General features: G+C 47.0%; 1 protein-coding gene across 4 annotated transcripts; it reads left to right on the plus strand.

Moving 5' to 3' along the window:
- The first annotated feature begins 636 nt into the window (after window positions 1-636).
- Window positions 637-24,654, plus strand: LOC147219586 (protein MTSS 1-like). Of its 4 annotated transcripts, none has more exons than XM_086171230.1 (15): window positions 637-858; window positions 3,749-3,810; window positions 4,587-4,660; window positions 14,235-14,319; window positions 14,440-14,531; window positions 14,710-14,784; window positions 14,902-14,913; window positions 15,829-15,986; window positions 16,140-16,247; window positions 16,353-16,450; window positions 17,547-17,769; window positions 17,970-18,080; window positions 20,358-20,525; window positions 20,719-20,878; window positions 21,152-24,654. In XM_086171230.1, exons 1-15 carry the CDS (start codon window positions 787-789, stop codon window positions 21,796-21,798), a joined length of 2,145 nt encoding a protein of 714 aa, XP_086027356.1. In that variant the 5' UTR covers window positions 637-786; the 3' UTR covers window positions 21,799-24,654. The 4 variants fall into 4 exon arrangements, with proteins under 4 accessions (XP_086027356.1, XP_086027354.1, XP_086027355.1 ...); XM_086171228.1 differs by lacking the exon at window positions 17,970-18,080 and adding an exon at window positions 19,433-19,636; XM_086171229.1 differs by lacking the exon at window positions 17,970-18,080 and adding an exon at window positions 19,433-19,636 and having other exon boundaries at window positions 17,550-17,769.
- The last annotated feature ends 401 nt before the right edge of the window (window positions 24,655-25,055 follow it).

A 25,055-nucleotide genomic window follows, 5' to 3' on the forward strand; every position in this document is an offset into this window, starting at 1 on the left:
GACAGGCTTTGGTTTAGTTTCTTCCATGAGAAGGAGGTGGTTACCAGCTTGTAGTCCTTGGCCAGCAGCTTGGTGAACCACTGGTTGTATTCCAGGGCCGCGATGATGGGAACCAGGTCCCTGCAGGACACACACACACACACACACTGGATCATCAACACACACCTGGAAATCCGTTGAACATTCAGCATGAATTTCCCCCGGATATCTGCAAGCGGTCAGTAAAACACTGAGTAAAATCTCTATCCATCCAAAGTATCTACCCTCGATACTTTGCAGTTTGCCTTTCTCACCTTCGTAACACTATTTTGTAATTTTGTTCGCTCGATTTATCGTTCTTTTTTTTTGCAGTACTTGATTATTTGTTTTACGATGAAACAGCCATATTCTAGAGAAAAAAAACTGTTCAAAAAAATACAGTAAAATAACTCAAATTCATGTTATAAATGAATAAAATACGACATCCCCTTTGCTGGCATGCCCTCTCTGAGCTTAAAACTGATTTTCAACAGATTATTCCCAATCGATCAGTGATCCCCCCCCCCTCCCCGTCCTTCTCCGGGGGGCGGGGTCGAGCCGAAGCGCGCTCCCGCCGTCAGCAGGCGCGTCCCCGGTGCAGCGGCGCGGCGGAGTCGGTCCTGCGCTCCGCACCGACTCGCGTCTCCGACAACCGGCGCCCGCTCGTCCCCCGTCCCGTCCCGTCCCGTCCCGGTCCCGGTCCCGGTCCCGGTCCGGTCCGATGGCCCCGCCGGTGCGCCGGTGATCCCCGAGCCGCGCAGGCCGACCATGGAGCCGCTGATGGAGCGGGAGTGCAGCGCCCTGGGGGGGCTCTTCCAGACCGTCATCGGAGACATGAAGGTACCGCGGCTCTGTGTGTGTGTGTGTGTGTGTGTGTGTGTGTGTTCGTGGTTTATGGATACGGTGCCGATCGGAAGCTTCGATGATGATCGATCCGCCTGTTGCGCAGAAACACCCGGGAGCCCCCCCACCCGGCGCTGACGTCATCTTTAGTGTGCTAATTGAGGGGTGGAGGGGCAGAGCTATCTATCTATCTATCTATCTATCTATCTATCTATTTCTGTCATTATCCATCCATCCATCCATCCATCCTTCTTTCTTTCTTTTTTTCTTTCTTTCTTTTTTTCTATCTCTCTATCCATCCATCCCTTTTAATGCTGTCTATCTCTTTCTGTCATTATCCATCCTTCTATCTATCTATCTATCTATCTATCTATCTATCTATCTATCTATCTATCTATCTATCCATCCATCCATCCATCCATCCATCCATCCATCCATCCATCCATCCATCCGTTTTAATGCTATCTATCTCTTTCTGTCATTATCTAACTATTGATCCATCCATCATCCTCTATCTATGTTTCTCTTTCCATCCATCCATCCATCCATATCTCTCTATCCATCCCTCCTCTTTTCCCTTTATCTTTCTGTCTGAATTGTATATTTTTATGTCACTTCCTTCCAAAGCTGGTTGAATGTTTTCCCTCGTTCATCCACTGACTTCTTTATCCGCCATCTTTAAAAGTAAATAATCCCGAATAACTTGATAATTCTGAATTTATAACCATGAATGACCCTTAAAAACCCTCTTTAAACCCTCCAACATCCCGAACCCTCAGCGGGGAGTCGCAGCAAGAAGATCCAAAGAAACACAAAAAAAACGTTTCCCCGTAAATCCTCTTTGAGATTTGAGGTTTAAAAAATAAAATAAAAGAGTTAAACTGATGAAAAGCGGACGGGAATCAGACAGGAAGTAGAATGAGGCTGGAGGAGAAGGGGGCGGAGCTTATATTTTACTTCCTGTTTCCCCCAGACTTGTTTTTTGTTGAATATATCAAGTATACATCTATAATTACAAATATGTTATATGCAGATCAACAAGTAAATCTGATTTAGATTTTTTTATTTATGTATATATTTATTATAACTTTTTTTTTATTCATCGAAGTGAGTGAATGTGAACGTTATTATTATTATTTAGAGATTCTATAATATGTGGACGTGCACCAGCAAGTTTCAGCTCAATCTGCGTGTGTGTGTGTGTGTGTGTGTGTGTGTGTGTGTGTCAGTCACCTGTTTCCATGGTGATCCAATGATGAACAGGTGTCGTGGCAGCTACTTCCTCGGAACTGGAAACAAATAAACAGGAAATTAGTAAACAAATGAAACAAATAATTCAAATTTATTCATCTGATTTCTTCAATAAAATTCCTTCTTTCACGTTAGAATATCAAATCAAATTATTTTGTCTTCAATCTAAGAGGAATTCTTGCAAATGTATTGATTACTTTAAATGACCCGTCACTGATTGCGGAGTCATGTGATTCATTAATGATTTGTTTTGAAAATGTCAAACTATTTAAAAGAAAAAAAGCACGGTGTGAGTTCTGCGTTCCCCACGTTCTCCTGCCAGGGTTCTCCACAGGTTCTCCACAGGTTCTCCACAGGTTCTCCATCTTCTCACTGCCGTTCTAAAACATCCAGTAGTTTCATTGAACACCGATTGATTGACAGGCGACCCGTCCAGGCTAAGCCCCGCCCCCACTGACGGACTATTGGCTGATGCTGATCAGGTTCACGTCAACCAGCATCCTGTGGTTTACACTTGAATACATGTAATTTATTACTGAAGGGGAGCGATTAATCAGAACCAGAAGGCGGTGATTATGGATGATTGATCGGTGATGAAGCGCAAACAAATATTTCCCCCCCGAAAGCCGGTTTAAACGGAGCGACCGATTCCCCAGGGAGCCTCCGCCGCCGTCGCCGCCTCCCTGGGTTGTTGCCACGGCGACAATGTGTCCGTTGACCGATGGGTGCGGCGTCCCCGCCCAACCCTCGGCGAGGAGGTGGTTATAAAGAGAGGAGGGTGAATGAAAAGCAGGAAATCTGCAGCGTCACGGAGACGCAGGTGTGGATAAACGGAGGCCGGTGACGCAGGAAGGAAAATAATCTCTGATGCCGAAAACCCGCGGGACGCGGGCCAGAAAAGACTGGTTTAAACGCGCCAGAAATGTCATTCGCCGACGAGGCGGGGAGGCCGGGAGCCGGAGCTCCTCTGCAGCGGCCGCAGCGGCGGCGGCGGCGTTACCTAGGCGACGGTATCCAGGCGATGACGCCGGCTGGCGAGCAGAAGCGAGCGGCGGTGGCGGTAGTGGGGCACGCCCTGTTCTTCAGCTGGACGCTGACGACAGGAGACAAAGATGCAGGAGGCCCTGATCATGCAACACACACACACACACACACACGCACACACGCAACACACACACGGCAACATTAAAGAATACAAACGAGGAGCAAAATTTACTGTTTTTTTTACAGAAAATCTGAATATTTGCATGAAATGAGGCCCCTTACACACACACACACACACACACACACACACACACACACACACACACACACACACACACACACACACACACACGCACACACAGGGGAAGGTCTCTCTCAGCCTGAACCTCAGATGTTCTGCAGTCCCCTGTTGCATATCAGCGTTGAAGAGGTTTTAAAGTGATAAAAGCGGCTAATATTTAATCAATTATCTCGTACTGAATGGAAATACGGGGGGTGGGTTATTGATTTTTTTGGAAACATGTGCTGTGTGTGTGTGTGTGTGTGTGTGTGTGTGTGTTATGCCCAGGGTTCTCACAATCTCGTGCAGATTCAAATTAAAAGCTCAGGCCGTCCACTTCCTGTTGACCTTTGACCTCCTGTCCCCCCTCAGGGCAGCTACCCGGTGTGGGATGACTTCATCAGCAAGGCCAGCAAACTGCAGTCACAGCTCAGGTAACACACACACACACACACACACACACACACACACACACCTCAGCTTTCACAATAACAATTTAAGATTTTTATTTTAAATGACGTCATGAAGACGAGGTCGTCTCATCTTCATCTTCACCTGCAGACTTCATTTGCATTTGGCCTTTTTTTCCCCTTCCTCTCATTAAGTTTGGATTGAAAACGCAATCAAAGCAAATGTTTGTCGTTAATTTAAACACACACACACGCACACACACACACACACACACACACACACGCTCAGGAAAATCCAATTAGTGGTCTTCGTTATGTTTAAATGTCAGGCCTGTCTCTTTTCTCCGGCTTGTCCCCCAAACACTGGACTGCAGGTCACACACACACACACACACACACACACACACACACACACACACACACACACACACACAATCCAGCACCTGTCAGAGATGAGTGACGCCGGCCCCCCCGGCCCTTATCAGAGAAGCCCATCCTCAGATCAGCGAAGGTCATCAGAGGTCGCCGGGGGCGACAGCGAACGCCGCCGGTCGTTGCCATGGATACGATGGACTTTTTACTTTTGCTCAGATGTGTAAAAATGACGTCTTTTTAACCTCAAGAACTCAAATATTGTGTTTTTTTTTTCTACCACATTTATCTTTCTGTTGCGTGATATATTTTGCATTTCTAGATTTTTAAACGATCGGCACCGGGTTTTGGTCACATTGAAGTCACAACAGCAAATTTGTTTGCTTACGTACATTTTCCCGAATGAAACCTTCCGCTCTTGTTTCCAGGACGACGGTGGTGGCCGTCGCCACCTTCCTGGACGCCTTCCAGAAGGTGGCCGACCTGGCGACCAACAGCCGAGGTAGGATCCCGCTCGGGACTTTGTTTCTGGACAAAAAAAAAAAATATAACAATGGGTAGAAACGGGAAAGATTTGCCTCTCGGACGTGTTTTCAGTGCCGATCACGTACCGCACCGGCAGCGGGGCTCGGCAAAGCTGGAAGCACAAATTCGCTCTGACTTTGAGGTCAGCGGATGTGTTTTCACGCCTCAGCGCCGCAGAGACATTAATAACCAGCAGCCACATCTGCATGGCGCAGGTCTCCATGCCAAACTCCCCTGTAAAAATACATGGTTTAAGAGCGGCGCTTTTGTCCTTGAGATGAACATCAGGAGAGAAGTACTGAGATGAAGTTCAGGAGCCTGAGAGGAGTTCAGCTTAGATTTCTGGAAGATTCTGGACTTCGTTCTATAAAAAACGGACTCGGGTGGATCTTAAACAGGCAGCATGTCGCCGTGGCTGGTTGCTAAATCTGGGTTTTTCCCAATGGAGTTCAATATGTAACTCACACTTCTGGTGGTGGTTGCAAAACTCTGCTTCAGTGTGTGTGTGTGTGTGTGTGTGTGTGTGTGTGTGTGTGTGTGTGTGTGTGTGTGTGTGTGTGTGTGTGTGTGCACTTCCATGCTTTGCTTCTGATTGGTGCACCGGCTGTATTGATGAGTGATTGGACTGTCCTCCTGATCACCGGACTGGAAAGTTTATCAGAGGTCACCTCCTGCTTTGACCGAATCAAATGTGTGTGTGTGTCACTTCCTGTCACTGACACAAGTAACTGAGGACACACACACACACACACACGCAGAGCTGTTTTTAGGAGGTCATTGGGGACCTGTTTTTCATGAAGCCACTGAATTTTAGGGCCTGTTCTACTTCCTGGGTTTTGCTTCCTGCAGGTCCTTAAATGGATTCACATTGATCCAATTCTCAATCACATATTTTCCAATGATTGATTTTTGACAGTATCTTAAAGGTGATTTCCTCCTTGAAGCCATGTTTCCTCCTTGATATATTTTTATAAATTTATCGGTGATTTTAAAAAAATTCTTCAAGGTAATTGACCGCCGTTTTAGGGGAATTTCTTAAGGTATTTTCGGGGATAAGGGATGAATTGGAGGGAAGGAACAAGAGGATTTGGGCTCTTTTCTGAAAAAAGCTCTGGTGACGGAGCGAGTGATTCAACAGGAAGGGGAGCGGAGGAATGAGGAGATGGAGGGCAGATGGAGATGGAGATGGGAGGAGGAGGAGGAGGAGGAGGAGGAGGAGGAGAGGGGGGCGTTGGCCGTCATGTCCGGCCGTTGGTTTTCATGGCAACGAGATGGAAATCACTGCGGGAGCCGTCTGAGCGACGACATCAACCCTCTTTCTTTTTCTTGTCCTTCTTCCTCCTTCCATCCTTCATCACCGCATCTGTTCCGTCTCTCCGTCTTCCCAGGAAGTGATGTCATCACCACTTCCTGTCCAGAAATGGTATTCGATAAAGGGGGGGAAAAAAAAAACCAAGGGATCTGGACCAATCACACGCATTCTCACGTTAGTCCCCGCCTTCCATTGGATGGATGGATGAATTAATATATTTGTGAATAAATGCAAGACAAATTAAATGGCTAAATTAATGGATCAATTCATCAATAAACATATCAATCAATAATCGGATGGATGGATGAGTAGAAACCGACAGACGACTAGAATTAGCGCGTTATCTCTTCAAGACAAATAAACCTCAAACATCCCAGATGGTCAACACTGGTTTTAAGGTCATTAACACACACACACACACACACACACACACACACACAGGAAACAGCAGGTTTTCCTTAACTGTCTACCTGACTGCATGCGTGGTTACCATAGCAACCTGCTGCTGCCAGAGAGGATTTTTGTCCCGGAGGAAGCGGCGAGCATCAACACGTCAACACCTGGAGTTGCAGAGAGGAAGGACAGAGGAGGAGGAAGGGCGGGAAGGAGAAGATCAGGCGTCAGGACGTATCGATCGCTGATTGATTATTGGAAAATCCCTGCTTTGGATGGAGGGGACGTCGCCCCTGATGATCGCTTGCGGTTCCTCCCTTGGGATTCTGGATGTTTTAGTTTTTAACCAGAATTTATTCAGGAGATGAGCATCTTCTAGTTTTTCTTTTATCATTTCATTTCATCCAGCAAATTCACATTATTTTCCACGTTTTTCTAGGTTTATTTAAAATCCCGGCGACGGATAACGTGAAAAATAGTGCATCAAATTAATATCAACGCTGCCTAGAAAAATAAAAAACAAACAGGAGTTGCATGTTATTTCATGTTCAAAAGCAAGAGTGTGTGATGTCTGGTGGGTGGGGGGTCTGCTGCAGCCTGCAGTGTGTGTGTGTGTGTGTGTGTGTGTGTGTGCGCACAGATGGCCTCCTCTGGCACCTTGTCATGATGTGACATCATCCCAGGCGCAGGTGCGTGATGTCATATCTGCAGTGCAACCGTTTTTTAGGATCTTCATCAAGGTCACATGGAGGTCACCCCCCCTTGTGCGTGCATTGCGGCGAAGGCCACACACACACACACACACACACACACACACACACACACACAAGGAGATGAGGCAGAGAAGGATGAAAGAAGGCGGATTCACTTTGAAGGTCGGCGGGCTGCGACTTGCCTGGGTGCTGATGAGAGGAGGAGGTGAAGGAGGACCTCCTGCAGCAGCTCCTCTGGTTGGACAGCGGACGCCGCTTTTAGGGGCGGGGCTAACTGTGGCGTAACAGGAAGTGGTAGGGTGGAAAAATTCTATGGGAGTTTCTTCTTCGTCTTCTTTGCGGTTTTCCTATCAGAGGTCGCTACAGCAAATCCACCTTCTTCATCTAATCCTATTCTCTGGATTCTCCTTCAGCTACCTTCATATCGTCTCTCACTACATCAATTACTCAGCTCTTCCTCTAGACCTCCTGCCTGGGAGCTCCATCTTGAGCAACCTACTTCACCATGGGTTGGACAGAAACAGAGGAGTGTTCATGTCCAAACCATCACGGTCATCTCTTTGTCTCGGTCATACATGTCCTGCACCCCTGTGACAAATTCTACTTTTTCACCATCACTCCTCTGTTCATGACCCAACCATCTCAGTATGGCTTCTCTGACCTTCTCTCCAAAACATCTAACATGTGGCGTCCCTCTGATGGACTCATTCCTGATCCTCTCCATCCTGGTTACTCCCAAAGAGAACCTCAACATCTTCATTTCTGCCACCTCCAGTCCTCCTGTCTTTTGGTCATTGCCACTGTTGGTAGACCATCTCACCTCCTTTCATTCTGGCCGATAGTCTTCTATCTCGTGGAACCCCAGACACTTTTCTCAACCCATTCCAAACTGCTTGAACCCCCCTTATCCCGACAGCACATCTCACCACTGTCTCACAGCGAGCATACATGTCCTGCACCAGTCAAACAGACTTCCTCAAACAATTCCTCTCTTGACATCCTATCATATGTTTTTTATAGGTTTTTGTTTTAAACCATCGTCATCGGATTCACTGCAACTACTGTCATTTCCTCTTTTGAATGAATGAGTGGATGAATGAACCCTAAGGGTTGACGCCGGCGCCAGAGTGGTGCTTCACCGGCCCGGCAGCGGGGCCTCGGGTTTCACCCCCGAGATGGGGGTTGGGTGGGGAAGATCTTTGCAAAGGTCGTCACGGCGACTATCTTTAGCCTCTGGTTTCCAGGCGACAGCCCCCTCCCAGGTCCCGGCCCCAAATTTCAAAATCAGCGCAGGAAAACATGGAAGCCGCCCGCTGACCTGCTGAGAACGGTCGTCACCGCGGCAACTAACAAAGTGTTTGTTTTTCGCTGATTTTTCCCTAAATTTAAGATTATTTTTGGTAATTAACTGGATTTGTTTTTTTTATTAGTATTTCAAATTTTCTCAATGCCAAATGAACTTTGAGATTAATTGTTACCTTTTTTTTTTTTTTTTTCAATTTATTTTTACATTTACTTGAGTTTTGGGTCATTTTTTTAAATAATTCTTCATTCAGATTCCTGGCTGGTTGATGGCTCTATTTCCTGTCTTTTCATGATTTTTTTTTTTCTTTTTTTTAATATCATAGTTTGAATTGTGAAGACAAATCTAGCAGATCTACCTGGCAGCGGACGGATGTTGGGGCGGCGACACGGCGCCGAGGGTGCGTTTGAATTATTAAGCGGGTTACCCGGCGGGTGGCGCCGCCCCTCGCTTGGCTCAAATGCCTCCCTGTTTGGTGGCGAGTGTGTGTGTGTGACGCTGCGGGGGAAATTATCCCACACACACTTTTTAAACGTATAATTTCATGACACCACCAGCGAGACAATGACAGTAATAACAGTAATAATAAACAAAGTTATCTTCCAGAGGTTAAAGCAATAGGGAACCCGACCCGCCCTTCCCGCGGCGTCGGGAGGCGACCCGCGGCTCAAAGCCGGCGCTAAAGGTCAGGGAGCGGGTGAATAATTAAAAAGGACTCGCTGCGACACGCCGGGTGCCACGGCGACGAGCCCAGCGGAGGTCGTCGCATCTTTGCCTTTCAGACCCTTTTTGTTTTCCACGCCCAGCAGAGACGGCGTTCTTAAGATAATGATAAGAGGTTGAGGTGGAAGGATACGTGGCTAGATGGCTGCAGCGGGACCTGCTAGCCAAAACGCCATATAAACAAAATCTTACTCTTTATATATTATAACACAACAGAGTTCAGGGAAAATTGAACAAAAAAGTGTTTCCTGTTTTAACCCTCATATTATGTTATGTTATTATGTCAATTTGACCCAATGGGTCAAATTGACCCTTAGCATAATATGAGGGTTATCCTAAATGTGGCTAAAACACATTTATTTGCAAAAACACAATTTGTTTGTAACCTCCGGCGAATTCTATTTAAATTTTAAATCATTTCCCACAAATATAACCACATAGAGACGTCGCGCTGACGGTGTCGCCGTGGCGACGGCTGCAACTCTAAGCAGCGGTTGTAAACAAACAAAGCTAACAGCTAATTAGCGTCAGACAGGAAGCGGAGCTCCCAGACCGCAGGGCGTCTTCACCTGCTCAGCACCTTGTCATTATCCGTCTGAGATCTCCGTCCTCGGTCCGGCCGCCCCTCCATTCCTTCCACGCCGTCAGTGATTCTACCAGGTTCTCCGCCCTCTGGTTCTGGGCTCGCCATCTGGGACGCCGTCTGTTCGCCATGTTTGGCGGCGACGATGAGCTGAAAAGCGGAGAAACCTTGAAAGGTGTGAAAAACACACACACATCCGACCGTTCACACCGATTGAGAGACGCAAATAAGACCTTTTTCAGAATGCGGGAAGGAGATGGAGAACCTGGAGAGGAGAAGCCCTCCAGGAACAGGGAGAACACTGCTGGAGAAGACCAAGTAGGACGTGAAGAAAAAAAAAGAATTACTTCAGATATTAAGACATCAGAACGTGGAGAGTTTGGTTGGTGAAGAACCTTGAAAGAACCCAATACCAACGTTCTGCGGCCTCCAGCTTCCAAAGCAGCCTGTCCACATCTGGAGAACGATGGTCAACCACACACACACACACACACACACACACAAACACACACACACAGCATTGGTTTGACGCCCGCCATGCTGGTAGCTGCCAGGGTTCAAGCAATCAAACCATCACTTGATGTTTCAGTCTTGAGTTCAAAGTGTGTGTGTGTGTGTGTGTGTGTGTACGTGTGTGCGTGCACTGGTTGAAGTATGTCAAGGCTGCGGACGACGTGGGTTTTCGAAATTAAAGAGCATCTGGCCTCGGCGGGATCTTTTCCCCCGCATTCCTGTTCTTCTGCGGATTAGAACATGTTTCCACCCGTCTTGTGTGTGTGTGTGTGTGTGTGTGTGTGTGTGTGTGTGTGTGTGTGGTGGTTAGGGAGTAACCAAGGCGGCCACGTCGAAGGCCTGATGGTTTCAGACTGGTTTGTTGTCGGAGCTGTGAACTTCGACGGCTCTGTTTTCCACCGAAGATGGCGAGGCTGCGGTGGATAAATCCAGCCGGAGGGATTTTGGTTTTCCGATCCGAGAAATGGGTTTGCGCGGCGCGTGTTACCGCGGCGACAGCGCGGGTTGAACTCCTCGTGTCGTTCCCATGGAAAGTTCCCAGGACGAGGTTCAGCGGCGCTAACCGATACACGCAGCGTCACAAAATCAATGCTAATGCTAGCAGTGACGCTTGTTGTGTCCTAGTTAGCAGGTGCGGAGCTGCTACGTTAGCATGCAACATGTAGCGTTCTACTTAAAACACACATCTGAAAGACTGTGTGTGTGTGTGTGTGTGTGTGTGTGTGTGTGTGTACGGTGGTGGGCTCAGGTCCATGCTACCCCTGTTTGGAGACCACTAGCTTCAGGATAGAAGCTACATCATTTTCTATGATTAGTTTTGGAAATAAAAAAAATAAAAAAAACAGCAGCGTGCAGGAAGTTAATTATAAATCAAAAATAGCGAAGAAATAAATGAACCAAAAGAACCTGTTCAGCGAGTGAGGAGTTAGGTTGAATGTAAATATCAGTGTGTGTGTGTGTGTGTGTGTGTGTGTGTGTAAGACACACCCCCATCGCTAACCGACCCGCCACCACTGTTGGTTCCACGTAATCAGAGAGGACTGGAATTCCACGGACGCCTATATAAAGAATCCAAAGACTCTCTGTAACACACACACACACACACACACACACACACACACACACACACACACACACACACAGAGTCATGTTAAAGGCATGCTAACCCTTCGCCCCGCCGTGCCTCCGCCTGGTATTCCAGGCCCGTCCGACCTCGCCGACCCCCCTGCGTTCACTCCTCTTCCTCCCACCTCCGGAGGGAACATCCAGTCCCGAGGAGACGGGCGCTGAAATGAAACAGAAAATAAAGCTTTCTATGAATTCATCTGGCAGATGGACGGACGGCAACGGCGGCGTCCGAGTGGCGAGATGACCTTTGCCCTCCGGAGGGGAAGTGATTCAACATGGCGATGACATCAGAGGGACAGGATATTGGAAATAACAAGCTAAAAGTTGAAATCAAATGATTATCAATTCAAGAGTTGGCCTCTAAGACTAAACGGGCATTTGAATTAAAAGAAATAGAAGATTTTTCAAAATATTTTATATATTTTTTAACCATTTTTAGACCTAAAAATTCTAAATTTCTTTTTAATCAGACTAAAGTAGGTTGATTTGAAACTCCTCCTCCCCCTTCATCCCCAAATAGATCCCAGCAACAAGACAAGGAATATAATCTTACAGTATGATTTACTGCCCTGTGTGTGAGTGTGTGTGTGTGTGTGTGTGTGCGCGTGAGTATTTGTGTGTGTGTGTGTGTGAACGTGTCAGCTGCTCCGGTGGGAATGCGGGACGAGGAATGGATGAAATTCCTAGTTTAGATTCCAGGTCACCTGCTCCGTGTGTGTGTGTGTGTGTGTGTGAGTGTGTGTGCGTGTGTGTGTGTGTAAATGGAGGACAGTCACTGCCTTGCTGCCGTGGTGTATTTTTACTTGTACTCTGGTCGGTTTTCTCGGTGAGCTCTCGTACATTTACAGATAATTTGCGGGATTATAATCCCTCTTGATGCCAGTTTCCACTTGTTGAAAACAGCTGAAATCAAGATTTATGAAAAAAAAGTTTAATCCTCAATCACACAATATGATAAAGGCACCTTTGATTTAATCTGGTATAATCTGAATCAAGCGGTTCAGAGTCTTTGAAAACTTCTGGGACATCTTTGTAAACATTTCTAATCTGTGTGGAAATGGTTTTTAATCTCTTTGATAAGTAGTTTAATCCTAATCTGGACTGATAGTGTCTTCTAATCCCCTTTAAAACCGTTTTAATCACCCTTTGAAATGACCTCCCCCTCTTGAAAAGGCTTTGGTTCTGCTTTTATCTGATGGTAATCTGGTTTAGTCCCCCTTCTATCTCCTTTGTTTTCATTGTAAAGCAGTTCAATTTCCTTCTGAATTACTTCCATCTAACTTTAATCTGGTTTAATCTTTTTTTAACTCTCTTAGTTTCATCATAAACCAATTAAATCTCGATGAACTAGTTTATCCTCGTGAGATAATCTGGGTTAATCCCTTAACGTACATAGTAAAGCAGTTTAATGTCTCTGAACCAGTTTAATCTCACAGTGAACTGGTTTAATCCCTGTGAGGATGCCTGCGGGCTGGAGCGGCTGCAGGTCACACAAAGATGGTGTTCTGTCCTGGACAACTGGGTCAGTTGGTCTCCATCATCATTTCTCACACACACACACACACACACACACACACACACACACCCACACACACAGCTGAAAAATAAGGCCAATGAGCTACATTGATGACATCCTGCATGAAAAAAACAGGCCAAGCATCCTGCTAGCTTTGTGTGCATACGTGTGTGTGTGTGTGTGTGTGTGTGTGTGTGTGTGTGTGTGAGGGCATGGACGGTGCTGCCAGGGGTCGCCCCCTCGTTCTGACCCGTTTTCAGATGCCAAGCGGGCTGCAAACCCTTCAATGAAGAACGATGTCACCAACTGTGGGCATGTTGGCTTCAGTTAGCATGCTAGGCGTCCTGGTGTTAGCAAACACGATTAGCATTCTTTGGCGCTACATTAGCTTCCCTTGCGAGAACCAGGTCGGACGTGACGCGGGCCGTCGATGGTGGACCACCGCAGCGTTCTCCTCCCATGGTCCTCAGACGATTAGCATTTAGCACGTAGCCATCTGCTGCATCACGGAGAGTTAGCTACCTTCAGCAAACAACCTTCGGCTTCCTAAACACTTCAGAATGCGACCATAGCATGAGTGTGTTTGCACTGAGAAGATGACCGTCCTCTTCTTCACCACACAACCACTCGTATCCCTCCACCGTGACATGGAGGAGCGTTGGTGAGGAACCAACCTGGTGAAGCCACCATTTTGACACGTGTTGCCGGAGGAGGTTCAGGTCTTCTTCAGAGCAGCTGCAGCACAACTAGTAGTAGTGTGAGTATTTGATCACCATCATCATAATCTTCTTCCTCTTCTCCCTCCTCCTCTTCTTCTTCTTCTTCCTCCGTCGCATCCTCTTTCTCTTCTTCTTCTTCTTCTACCTCCTCTTCTTCTTCATTCTCTTCTTTTCTCCTCCTCACCCCCTTTTTCCTCTTTATCTTCTTCCTCTTCCACCTTCTCCTCTTCCTCCTCTTCTTCCACCTCCTCCTCTTCTTCTTCTTCCTCTTCCTCCTCCATTTCTTCTTCCACCTCCTCCTCTTCCTCCTCCTCTTCCTCTTCTTCTTCTTCCTCCTCCTCTTCCTCTTCTTCTTCTTCCTCCTCCTCCTCCTCTTCCATTTCTTCTTCGTCCTCCTCCTCTTCTTCTTCTTCCTCCTCCTCTTCTTCTTCTACCTCCTCCTCCTCCTCTTCTTCTTCTTCTTCTTCCACCTCCTCCTCCTCCCCATTTCTTCTTCCTCCTCCTCTTCTTCTTTTTCTACCTCCTCCTCTTCTTCCTCCTCCTCCTCCTCCTCCTCCTCCTCCTCCTCTTCTTCTTCTTCTTCTTCCACCTCCTCCTCCTCCTCTTCCATATCTTCTTCCTCCTCCTCCTCCTCTTCTCTCCATCCAGGAGGAACGAGGGACATCGGCTCGTCCCTCACCAGGATGTGCATGAGGCACCGCAGTATAGAGGCCAAGCTCCGACATTTCTCCATGTGAGTGTAGATTTCAGAACGTGTCCTACAGTGTGTGTGTGTGTGTGTGTGTGTGTGTGTGTGTGTGTGTCCCAGCATGTGTGTCTCTCACCGCCTGCGTGTGTGTGTGTTTGCACACAGGGTCTTCCTGGATTGCCTCATCAACCCTCTGCAGGAGCAGATGGAGGAGTGGAAGAGAGTCGCCAACACCCTGGACAAAGATCATGCCAAAGGTGTGTGTGTGTATGCACACACACACACACACACACACACACACACACACACGTTCTAACTGTGCCCACCCAGCCCCAAATGTGGACTTGATGCCTTCAGTCCAATTTAAAACAGTAATACATTAATGGATTGATTGTGTGTGTGTGTGTGTGTGTGTGTGTGTGTGTGTGTGTGCAGAGTATAAAAAGGCACGTCAGGAGATCAAGAAGAGGTCGTCAGACACTCTGAAGCTGCAGAAGAAGGCAAAGAAAGGTCAGTCAGAACGTGGCGTCCGATTCCAACCCTCTGTTGACGGAAGAATTTAATGTGATTAAATTTAATCGTTTTTTTTTCTCCTCCCTCTGCTGTCGACATGTTTTTCTCCACCAGCCGATGTCTTTGGTAAGCTGTAGCATTCATCAACTAATATTATTGATAATAATAATGCAAATTATATGCATTTCTATGCTAGTAAAAATGTCCCTGAAAATGAGAATGAAATATGGTGGATATTAATGAGAATATTTACCTGTAATTTTACTGTCAGAACAATATTCAGGGTCGACTGATGCAACATTATCTTATAGAATATTAGATTATATAATTCCAAACCTTCCAAATAATTTTTTCCCATTTTTAAGCTGTTTTACTTTAATTTCTTCTTCTTCCGTTTTCTTTTAACCAGTCAAGAAATTTGATTTCTCTAAAAAATCCCAACAAAACATTAACATATTGACCAATTAACATATGTGTTAATATTAACAAAGAAGAAGAAAATTATAAAAATTTTCAAATAAATAAAACATACACATATTGACAAATTAACATATTTGTTAATCTCAACGAAGACTAGGAATATTGTTAATATTAACAAATAAGAAAATTATCAAAAAAATCAAATAAATAAAAGGAATACAATAAATAATGATGATAATAATAATTATTATTATTATAAGATAATGCAACATTATCTTTGAGTATGAAACCATTTTCAGGATGAACATTTGTCGCTCATTTTTTCTTATTTTACTTTAATTTCTTCAACATTTTATATAAAATGAATAAATTAGAATAAGTAAAATAAAACGTTAAACAAAAAAAAAAATGAAAATAAATAAATAAACAAATAAATCCTGCAGTCCAGTAAGCATTTTGCTGCAAACGTTTGTAGGTACTTTTAGCTGGTTTTTCCCACAATAAAAAAAAAAAACATTAGAATATTTCCAGGAGGGTTTGCAAGGACTAATAAAGACGTTCGCCCTCCGTCGCCGCAGATGTTCTGTTATTTAATTTTAGTTTTTTCGCCCTGCCGCCCAGGTCGTGGCGACATCCAGCCGCAGCTGGACAGCGCCATGCAGGACGTCAGCGACAAGTACCTGCTGCTGGAGGAGACGGAGAAGCAGGCGGTGAGGAGGGCGCTGGTGGAGGAGAGGGGTCGCTTCTGCTGCTTCGTCTCCATGCTGCGGCCCGTCGTGGTCAGTAGGCCGACTCCGGGCCCGAAAACCGTTAAAATAAAGATCACCGCGTTCGGTTTGGTCGTCAGGACTGGACAGGACGGCTTTGAAAAGAGCTAAAAATGACAAAAAAAAAACGATTTTTTTTTTTATCTTTGAATGTGTGTGTGTCAGGAGGAGGAGATGTCCATGCTGGGTGAGATCACTCACCTTCAGACTCTCACCGATGACCTGAAGGCCCTAACCATGGACCCGCACAAGCTCCCGGCGTCCAGCGAGCAGGTGCAACCAAGAAGGACAAAAAAAAAAAAAAAACGATAATAAATAGGGGTTGTGGGTTGTCGTCGATCTCAACATCTCACCTTCAAGCGCTGGTGCTTCTTGCAGGTCATCATGGACCTGAAGGGGTCAGAGTGCACCTGGTCCTACCAGACCCCGCCCTCCTCGCCCAGCACCACCGTGTCCAGGAAGTCCAGTATGTGCAGGTCGGTGGCCCTCTGGTTCTCCGGCGCCCCCTTGTGGCCGCGCTGCAAAATGCACGAGGATTATTAGAATCGCTTTGCAACTGCAAGGAATTGGCTTTTGTTGACGGCGTTAAAGAGGTGTAAAATAAAATACATAATATAGTAGTATGATATACATAATATATAATAATATAATATATAATATACATAATATAGTAGTATAACACATTTTTTTTTATTAAATTAATTTTTTTAATTAATTTTCTGTGTTGCTTAGTATAAAAAAGTTAAAAGTTTAGTCAAAAGTTCACTGTAGAGCGAAATAATAAAGGCTATTATAATCTAGAAGTATAATACTTTTTTTTTAATTAAAAGTTTATTCTTGCATTTCATAGTTTATTTGTTGTTGCACTGAACAGTAAATATATTTACGTTTTGTTGAGTCGTGTGGTTTGCAGGGATTCTGTGTTGCTTGACTTTAAAGTTGCTTAGTATAAAAAAGTTAAAACTTTAAATTAGTCAAAAGTTCACTGTAGAGCAAAAAAATAAAGGCTATTATAATCTAGAAGTATAATACATTTTTTTGAATTAAAAGTTTATTCTTGTATTTCATAGTTTATATGTTGTTGCACTGAAAAGTAAATGCATTTACGTTTTGTTGAGTCGTGTGTTTTTCAGGGATTCTGTGTTGCCTGACTATAAAGTTGCAGAAAAAAGTCAAAAGTTTAAATTAGACAAAAGTTCACTGTAGAGAGAAAAAATAAAGGCTTTTATAATATAGTATAATTTCATTAACTATTAATTCATTTTGTGCATAATATTACATTATTATTGGTAATATGTCGATTAAAGCAACAAAATAATCTGAGAAGCCGTTCGAGAGCCGGAATTCCCATGACTAGTGCAACTAATGAAAGGGGGAATAATTGTCATTTTTTTCTGACTATTTGATTTAAATATCAGCCGTCTGCAGGAAACTCAACCCAAATAATTTTAGTGAGTACTAATAACAGCCGATTGGAGCGAGGATGAGCAGGAAATGATGTTACCAAGCAGCGACCTGGACGACTGAGAAGCTCCCCGTAAAATGGACGTTGTTGTCTCTCTGGTCTTTCAGCAGCCTGAACAGCGTGAACAGCAGCGATTCTCGCTCCAGCGGCTCCCACTGCCACTCGCCCACCTCGCACTACCGCTACCGCAGCTCCTCGTCCTCCTCGGCGGCGCCGCCGCAGCAGACGCCGGCCCGCCTCTCCTCCGTGTCCTCCCACGACTCCGGCTTCATCTCCCAGGACGCCTTCCAGTCCAAGTCGCCGTCGCCGATGCCGCCGGAGACGTCGCAGGTGAGGAGGGCGGGTTTCCGGCCGCCGCCGCCCGTCCAGCTGCTTCTATTTCCTTTAACTCTGCTGCCTGCCAGTCGCTGATCAGGGCGGATTAACCCATATCTTCTTCTCTGTTCCCCCCCTGCTGCTGCTGCTGCTGGCGTGTGTGTGTGTGTGTGTGTGTGTGTGTGTGTGTGTGGTTTGCATGGCTTCTGCTGCAGTCGTGTGTGTCTCCGCTAACCTCTCAGTCTGTCAGTGAGGAGACCTCTTCCTCTTCCTCATCCTCTTCCTCCTCACCTTCACACCCTGAGCCCTCCGCTGGGCTGCAACAGGTGAAGGCCCCTGCATCGACACACACACACACACACACACACACACACACACACACATGCACTCTAACTGGAAAACACACGCACACGTGTGTCAGTCTTTCAAACCAGCCGTCTCAGAGACCGTGAAGGTGCAGCATGCTTCATGTTCAAACCAAGGTGAAGGTTCTCCTCAGTCTGGATGTTCTACAGAAGAACATCTCAGCATGAATTTGAACTTGAGGGATTTAAATCCAGCGTCACTGATTATTTACGCCAGAGATGAAGATGCTGAGGTTCTTTTTGGGAGTGACCAGGATAGGATCGTGAGTCCATCAGAGGAACAGCACGTGGTAGACGTTCTGGTGAGAAGGTCAGAGATGGTTGGGTCCTGGACAGAGGAGGGATATATTGGTAGATGGATGCCTGAATCGGAGGTCTAGTGGAAGAACAGAGAAGGTTTATGGACGTGGTGAGACAGGATATGAAGGTAGTTGGTGTGAGAGAGGAGGATCCAGAGAAGAGGGTGAGATGGAGAAAGTTGACTCGCTGTGGCGACTCCTGAAGGGAAAAGCCCAAAGGTGAAGAAGAATCTGTCACAGGGGTGCAGGACATGTATGGCCGAGACAAAGTGACGATTGAGATGTTTTGGACATGAACAAAGGAGTGTTCATGTCCAAACCATGGTGAAGATCTGGGTAGAAGGTTGCTGAAGGTGAAGCTGCCAGGCATGAGGTCTGGAGGAAGACCAAAGAGAAGATTTATGGACGTAGTGAGAGAAGACATGAAGGTAGTTGGTGTGAGAGAGGAGGATCCAGAGAAGAGGGTGAGATGGAGAAGGTTGATTCACCCTGAAGGAGAAGAAGTCACTGATTATTCAATGTTATTATTTTATGTCACTGTTTATGTTGTTGTTGCCTATTTTCAACCTTACTGTCTTTTTTTTCCTCTCATTCTGTTGTCCATCTTTATCTGTGTTGTTTCTCTGCTGTCCATTTATCTGTGGAGGTCTTTTGCTATCTTCTAATTGAATCTGTTTAGATTTATATCCATATTTATTGACACCACAACTGTTACAAGAGAATTTCCCCAATGGGGATCAATAAAGTTTATCTTATATCTTACTAAAAATGTGGATTTTGGCATTCCATTTTTTTTTTTTTATAACATCTTAAAAGAAAATCATGATAAAATGACAACTTGCTTCACAAAAGAGAAAATTGATTATTATTGGAAAATATTTGGCTGAAACCGAAATAATTCCTGGAATTCTGAAAAAAAAAAAAAATTAAAAAAATTAAAAATTGGCTTCGCCCGCTTTTCACCACCATGTTTTCCTGCGCTGATGTCAATCACACTCATTCTTTCACCCTCAGTTGTTCAATGGTTTTGAGCACCACGGCGTGGTTCTTCAGGCCCAGGACGTCCACGTCCAGCCTCCATACTTCACCTCCTCCACCTCACCCTTGTCCTCGCCCCCTTACCTGCCCGCCGCCCCCGGGTGGGCGTGGCCTCGCCCGGGAGATTTCCCGCCGCTGTGCTCCTCGATGATCCCGTCGTCCAGAGTCCCGTCCTGGAAGGTCCATCCTCTTCTTCTCATGCCATCCATCTTTTCTGTTTTTGTCGTATCTTCTTGTTTTCTGGGATTACAAGAACAGGCTGATCACATGACCATCCATCCCTCCTCCCCGCCATCGCCTGAAAACTGCCTCGGTGACAGTTCGGATAAGGATTGAAGGATCATTTCAAGATCTGTTTTTTTTTAGCTAAGATAGCTTCATCGATTTTTAAACCTTCAACCCTCACGGGGACGACTGTTACCCTCGCACGGGGGTGGGCAAACGTTTTGGCTCAGGGGCCGAATCGACTTTTAAAATTTGACAGACGGGCCGACTCGGCACAAGATACCATACATATAAAAAAAATAATATGAGACTCTTCTGACATTTGCTTTGAAAATAAAACCAGCTTGGTTTCGAAGGCTCTGACGTTCGCTTGCATTTCATGCACAAACCAGGGAAATTCTCAAGTGTTCTCCGGTAGCTCCAAAAATGAAATAATCTCCTGTTTGAGCTCCGGCATTCGTTGATACCATCATTCAATCGCAAATTCTGCACCGATCTATGGCGGGCCGGATTAAAAAGCCCAGCGGGCCGGATGTGGCCCGCGGGCCGTAGTTTGCCCACCCCTGCCCTAGCAGAAAGGCTCGGGAATAACGAAATATTTTGGTGAGTCCTACGTGTCATCCCTTAAAATTTATGTCCTTGCACATTTCATCGGAGGCCCTGTGCTTTCTGGCAGGACTGGGCCAAACCGGGCCCCTACGATCAGCCCCAGGTCAACACCCTGAAGAGGAACAAGGACCGGAGGGAGACTCCGGATGCGACGGTGTACCAGGGGAGCGAGGCCACGGCGGGCGGCGAGGAGCTCCAGGGGGTCAAAGGGAGCCCCTCAGTGACACCAAACAAGGTTTGGCAAGAGCTGAAACTGTGGGGAATTAAGTTTTCTGTTAAATGAGACCCAAAAAAAAAGACATGATTGAGAGATAAACAGGGCAGAAAAACTGCCCTGATGCAGGGGTTCGATCGGAAAAAACAGTAAAAGGCCTTGGAAATGATATCGTGTGTGTGTGTGTGTGTGTGTGTGTGTGTGAAACCCCAAGCATGAGGACAGGGAGGCCCACGAGGAGCTGGCCAAGGCACTGGCCCGGGGCCTCCAGCTGGACATCCACGGCTCCAGCAGGGACTCGCTGCAGGGCTCCAGCGGCTACAGCAGCCAGACCAACACACCGTGCTGCTCAGAGGACACCATCCCATCGCAAGGTACGCACACACACACACACACACACACACACACGCACGCCGAGTCACACAGGTGTTTGGGAAGCTCAGAAACGTACCATCCGAAACCGCAACCTTTCCGATGTTTGGACGAAACTTTTCAAAGCCCTGCTGTTTTTAAGTACCGACAGGTTCTTATTTGGGTTCGACAGGTAATAAATAAATGTTATTTTAGATTTGTTACAATGTGCAGTTTCCAGGTGTTTTTTTTTTTTTTGCTCGACCGCCCACATCTGAAAGACACTGTTTCTTCAGATTGCGACTACTACTCGGTGGGGGCGGACCAGGACGGCGAGCAGCAGCCGGACTTCGACAAATCCTCCACCATCCCGCGCAACAGCGACATCAGCCAGTCGTATCGCCGCATGTTCCAGTCCAAGCGTCCCGCCTCCACCGCCGGCCTGCCGTCTAACGCGAGCGCGGCCGTCACGCCGGGGGTGGCCACCATTCGACGGACTCCGTCTTCCAAGCCCAACCTGCGACGCCCGTCCGGGGGCCTGAATTTGGGCCCCATCCCCATCAAGCCCCCCATGATCCCGGTCAAGACCCCCACCGTGCCGGAACTGCCCGGCTTCCCCGGCAGGGCGGCCTCCGAGGACGGCGGCTCCCCGCGAACCCCGCTGAGCCCCCTGACCGCGCCGTCTGGCGGCGGCGGCGGCGGCGACCCGCCGTCGCCCAAGACGGCCCCGTGGGAGGTCCAACGGCGGGGCGAGGGGTCGGACCCGCCCGCCCCGCCGCCGCAACCCGGCGGCAGGGTGTCCGAGCCGGAGCGCCGGCCTCTGCCGGAGCTCCTGGAGGAAACGGAGTACGGCGAAGTGGAGGACTTTTTGGTGGCAATCCGGCGGGGGGTCAAGCTGAGGAAGACGACGACCAATGACCGATCTGCGCCGAGGATCTACTGACGGGCCGGCGGCTAAACGGTTAGCGTCGCTAAAAGGGGACAAAACAGCCTGGAAGGTATCTGAGAAACAAGAGAAGGATTTGTTGACGATGCGGTGACATTTGTTAGGTCATAAACATTTAGGTGAAAAATGTAACTTCCCCCTTGTCGCTCCCGATGTAAAGACAGCAACCCGAACTGAAAGCTCCGGACGGCGGCCGGTTTATACGCCTGCGTCACATCGAAGGTTTCCGAAAGCCTCTCGGACAACAGCGATACCGGAAGAAAACAACGTAGTCACAACAACGGGGGTGGAAAACGACCCGTGGTGGTTTTGGTCCAACGATAACGGGAAAGTCCACGTTAAAGGTGCGTCTCAACCGACGATTTCCAGCTCGGTTCCAGTTTTGGATCCTCGAAGCGTTTCAGAACACGCAATGTTTAGCCAAGCGCTCAAAGTTCAGCCGGTTAAACATCGACGCGTTCGATCTTCGCTGGTCGAGGTTCCTCGTCTCTCAGTCAGCTCGAGGCCGATAGAATTCCACGAGATTCCCACCAGACGTGGGCGAGGAGTTGGGCGTACATGAACCAAATTCAATACCTGGTACTTGAGTCAGGACAGGATTCTCCGAACCCAAACAAGCTGCCTTTCCTACCGAAGCCCTGAAGAACATCTGCGGTCGATTCTTGTGAATCCAACCTCCCTGCGGTTGAAATGCACCTGGAGTGGCAGGTCTGCAGGCTCCTCCAACGGAGGGTTCCTTGTATTTCCGCCAAAAACTGCGCTGTGGAGACCATCAGTTCAAATCACGAGTCTGTTTCGCGTTATCTTCGTTCCCCAGAAAATATCTACAAGCACTGCCTCCGACGAAGTCCCAATACCAAGGCAGGAAGTTCATGTGACGCAGGAGCATAAATCCGGGTTCTGCAAATCAAAACCTGCGCCAAAACTGGATGTACCGCTGAGGACGTTCAGGTGAGGGACGTCCCGTTTTTGTTTTGTCTGTCGAGTGTTGATGGGAAAAGTCGCCCGCCTTCATTGTTGTGCCATTTGGTGTTTGTTTGGGAAACGGACCGAAGCACTTCTCCCTTTAACAAGAGAAAGTAGAAAACACCGGAGGACGGTTGCGGCCTCTTGAAGGAACCTGACGAGGGGGGTTCAAAATGACTGCTGTTTGTACATGCTTATTTATATTTTGACGTGACCCCCACGACCCCCCCTTCCCCACTCAAAGTGCCAAAAGCCCGTGTGCTGTATTTAACCCCGGGGGAAACCGACCAGAAGAGGACGGGGGAGTGGACGTAGCTTAGCGGAGGGCGCGCTTAGCGCTCGAAGCCGGTTAGCCTGACTTGCATGTGTAAAAAAAAATGTCACCTCAAATATAAATGAAAATGTTTCAATTCAAGTAATCGATCATCCGTCGAGGACGGCGAGGCGCCACGTCGATGTCGACAAGACACCCGAAGCCGCGGTGCAACGTTGTTACCGTGGAGATGATCTCCTCGCGGCCGCCGACGAGACCGAAAAACATCGGGCAGACGTTACGTGACAGCCGGAGATCGGAAAAGGTTGACGTCGGACTCGAACCCCACGGCGGAGGAGCAAGACGCCGCGGTTTGGGTCGTCGACAAACTTCAAACGCACCGATCGGACGCCGCGGCACGAGGCGTGCGGCACAACCTACGTCCCAACTCCGGACGGAAACGTTGATCCGCCCGCCGTAGCCGCCGTCGAACCGAACACGTACGGTGACATAACCTGTCGGTGTTTCAAGCGTCCTGCTGTATCTCGCTAGCCCTTCCAACTATATAGCAACTGTGTGTAAAGTACATGGTAATTAAGGTCGTTACTACTTAGCCATAGTGCATGGAGGGACCGTGGAGTAGCACGCAAGTCCGCTGTAGTAAAAGCCTGCTAGCAGGTTGTTAGCCGTGTTTACTCAGCGCAGACATAGCCGGCGACGGTTCAATCGTTGGATCGGAGCTTAAATTGGGATTATCCGGAGTCGGGCATCTGATTACCGCTCAGGAGCCTGTTAGCAGGAGGGTTGACAGGGTGGCGATCTGCGCCGTCAAGTAGAACGATAGATCGCCAAATTAGACGCGGTCACGTTTCGGCCCGGATAAAAACGGCTGAATATTTTGAAAATACCTGGAAACCGCCTGAGATTGAACCCGCCCGACCTTCCTGAGGATCCTCAATCAACAGGTCAACGGTCTGAAACGTCCTGAATAGATAAAATGAAATATATAACGTTGTGTGTTAGCGGGCGATTAGCGATAGCATAACACGCTGCCATAGAGGGAGCGCCGCGTCTATAATGGCGCCTGTGAGAATAACGTTTCTTTTCGTGTTTCAAAACAGCCTGGGTTTTAAAAGTGCATGTTTGCCGCCTCGTCTCTCTCCTCGGAGCCGATGACGTCCCGTTAGCTGGACGGTGGCGGTAAAGCGCGGCCGCGGCGTCGTTTTCTCTCAGTTAGCACAGGTTCGTCGATATAGTCGTGTGGCCGATGCGATAACAAGCGAATGAAGCTGAACGTGCAGAGCCTGCAAGGAGACTTTTTTGGCGACCGGTGGGGGTCAACGCTTTTCTGAGCTATTACTCCAAAAAAAAAAAACAAATGATATGGAATCGGAATTAAAGACTTCTTCACCGTTTTTGTTTTACTTTTAAATCTGTTTTGACTGAACCGTTGAAACCTTTCAAAGGTATTCTTTGAAGTATTTAAGCCTATAATGTATTTCTTTTTTTTTATTCTTTTTCAAATGCCCTGAATGCAGTGAAAAACACATCGGAAATGAATTAAAATCCAATCTTTTTTTTTCTGCGTCGATGGAAACTGTTGAAATAGATTAAAATATTAATCCCAGGCCCGGTCCCGGTGTGTGTGAGACGTCTTATTCCCGCCATAAAACCCAAACTTTCTCCAGGTACCAGTTTGCGAGGGAAGCTGCCGCTTTGCTTTCACTTGTAACTCTTTTTTTTTTTTTAATCCAACCTAACTTCCTTACTCACCTTGTCTCACCTTGTTTTAGTTCCTCCGCTTGAAGTCGGTGAAGGGGTCGAAAGTCAAAAGGTCTGTCATTCCTTAGAAATAAAAGTGAAAGAATTTCAGAAATGATGCAAAAACAGGCGAAATAAGAACAGATGAGAAAGTTACCGGTAACAAGATGCGTAAAAAGTTCAACTCTGTGAATTTAATTTTTTTAATAACAAAAAAAAGGGCTTTGAATCCTGAGCTTGAATTCCAAACCTCATTGAGACGCTGTGGAAATGC

This window comes from Fistularia commersonii, chromosome 24 (genome assembly GCF_037954325.1).
Source record: "Fistularia commersonii isolate RoL2024-O1a breed Wild chromosome 24, RoL_Fcom_v1.0, whole genome shotgun sequence".
Classification (NCBI taxonomy): domain Eukaryota; kingdom Metazoa; phylum Chordata; class Actinopteri; order Syngnathiformes; family Fistulariidae; genus Fistularia; species Fistularia commersonii.

Coding starts and splice junctions, on each gene's coding strand:
- LOC147219586 (XM_086171228.1), top strand. CDS start 787: ATGGAGCCGCTGATGGAGCGGGAGTGCAGCGCCCTGGGGGGGCTCTTC. Junction 17,770..19,432: donor TGCCGCCGGAGACGTCGCAG/GTGAGGAGGGCG, acceptor TTTCACCCTCAG/TTGTTCAATGGTTTTGAGCA. Junction 20,526..20,718: donor CCTCAGTGACACCAAACAAG/GTTTGGCAAGAG, acceptor TGAAACCCCAAG/CATGAGGACAGGGAGGCCCA.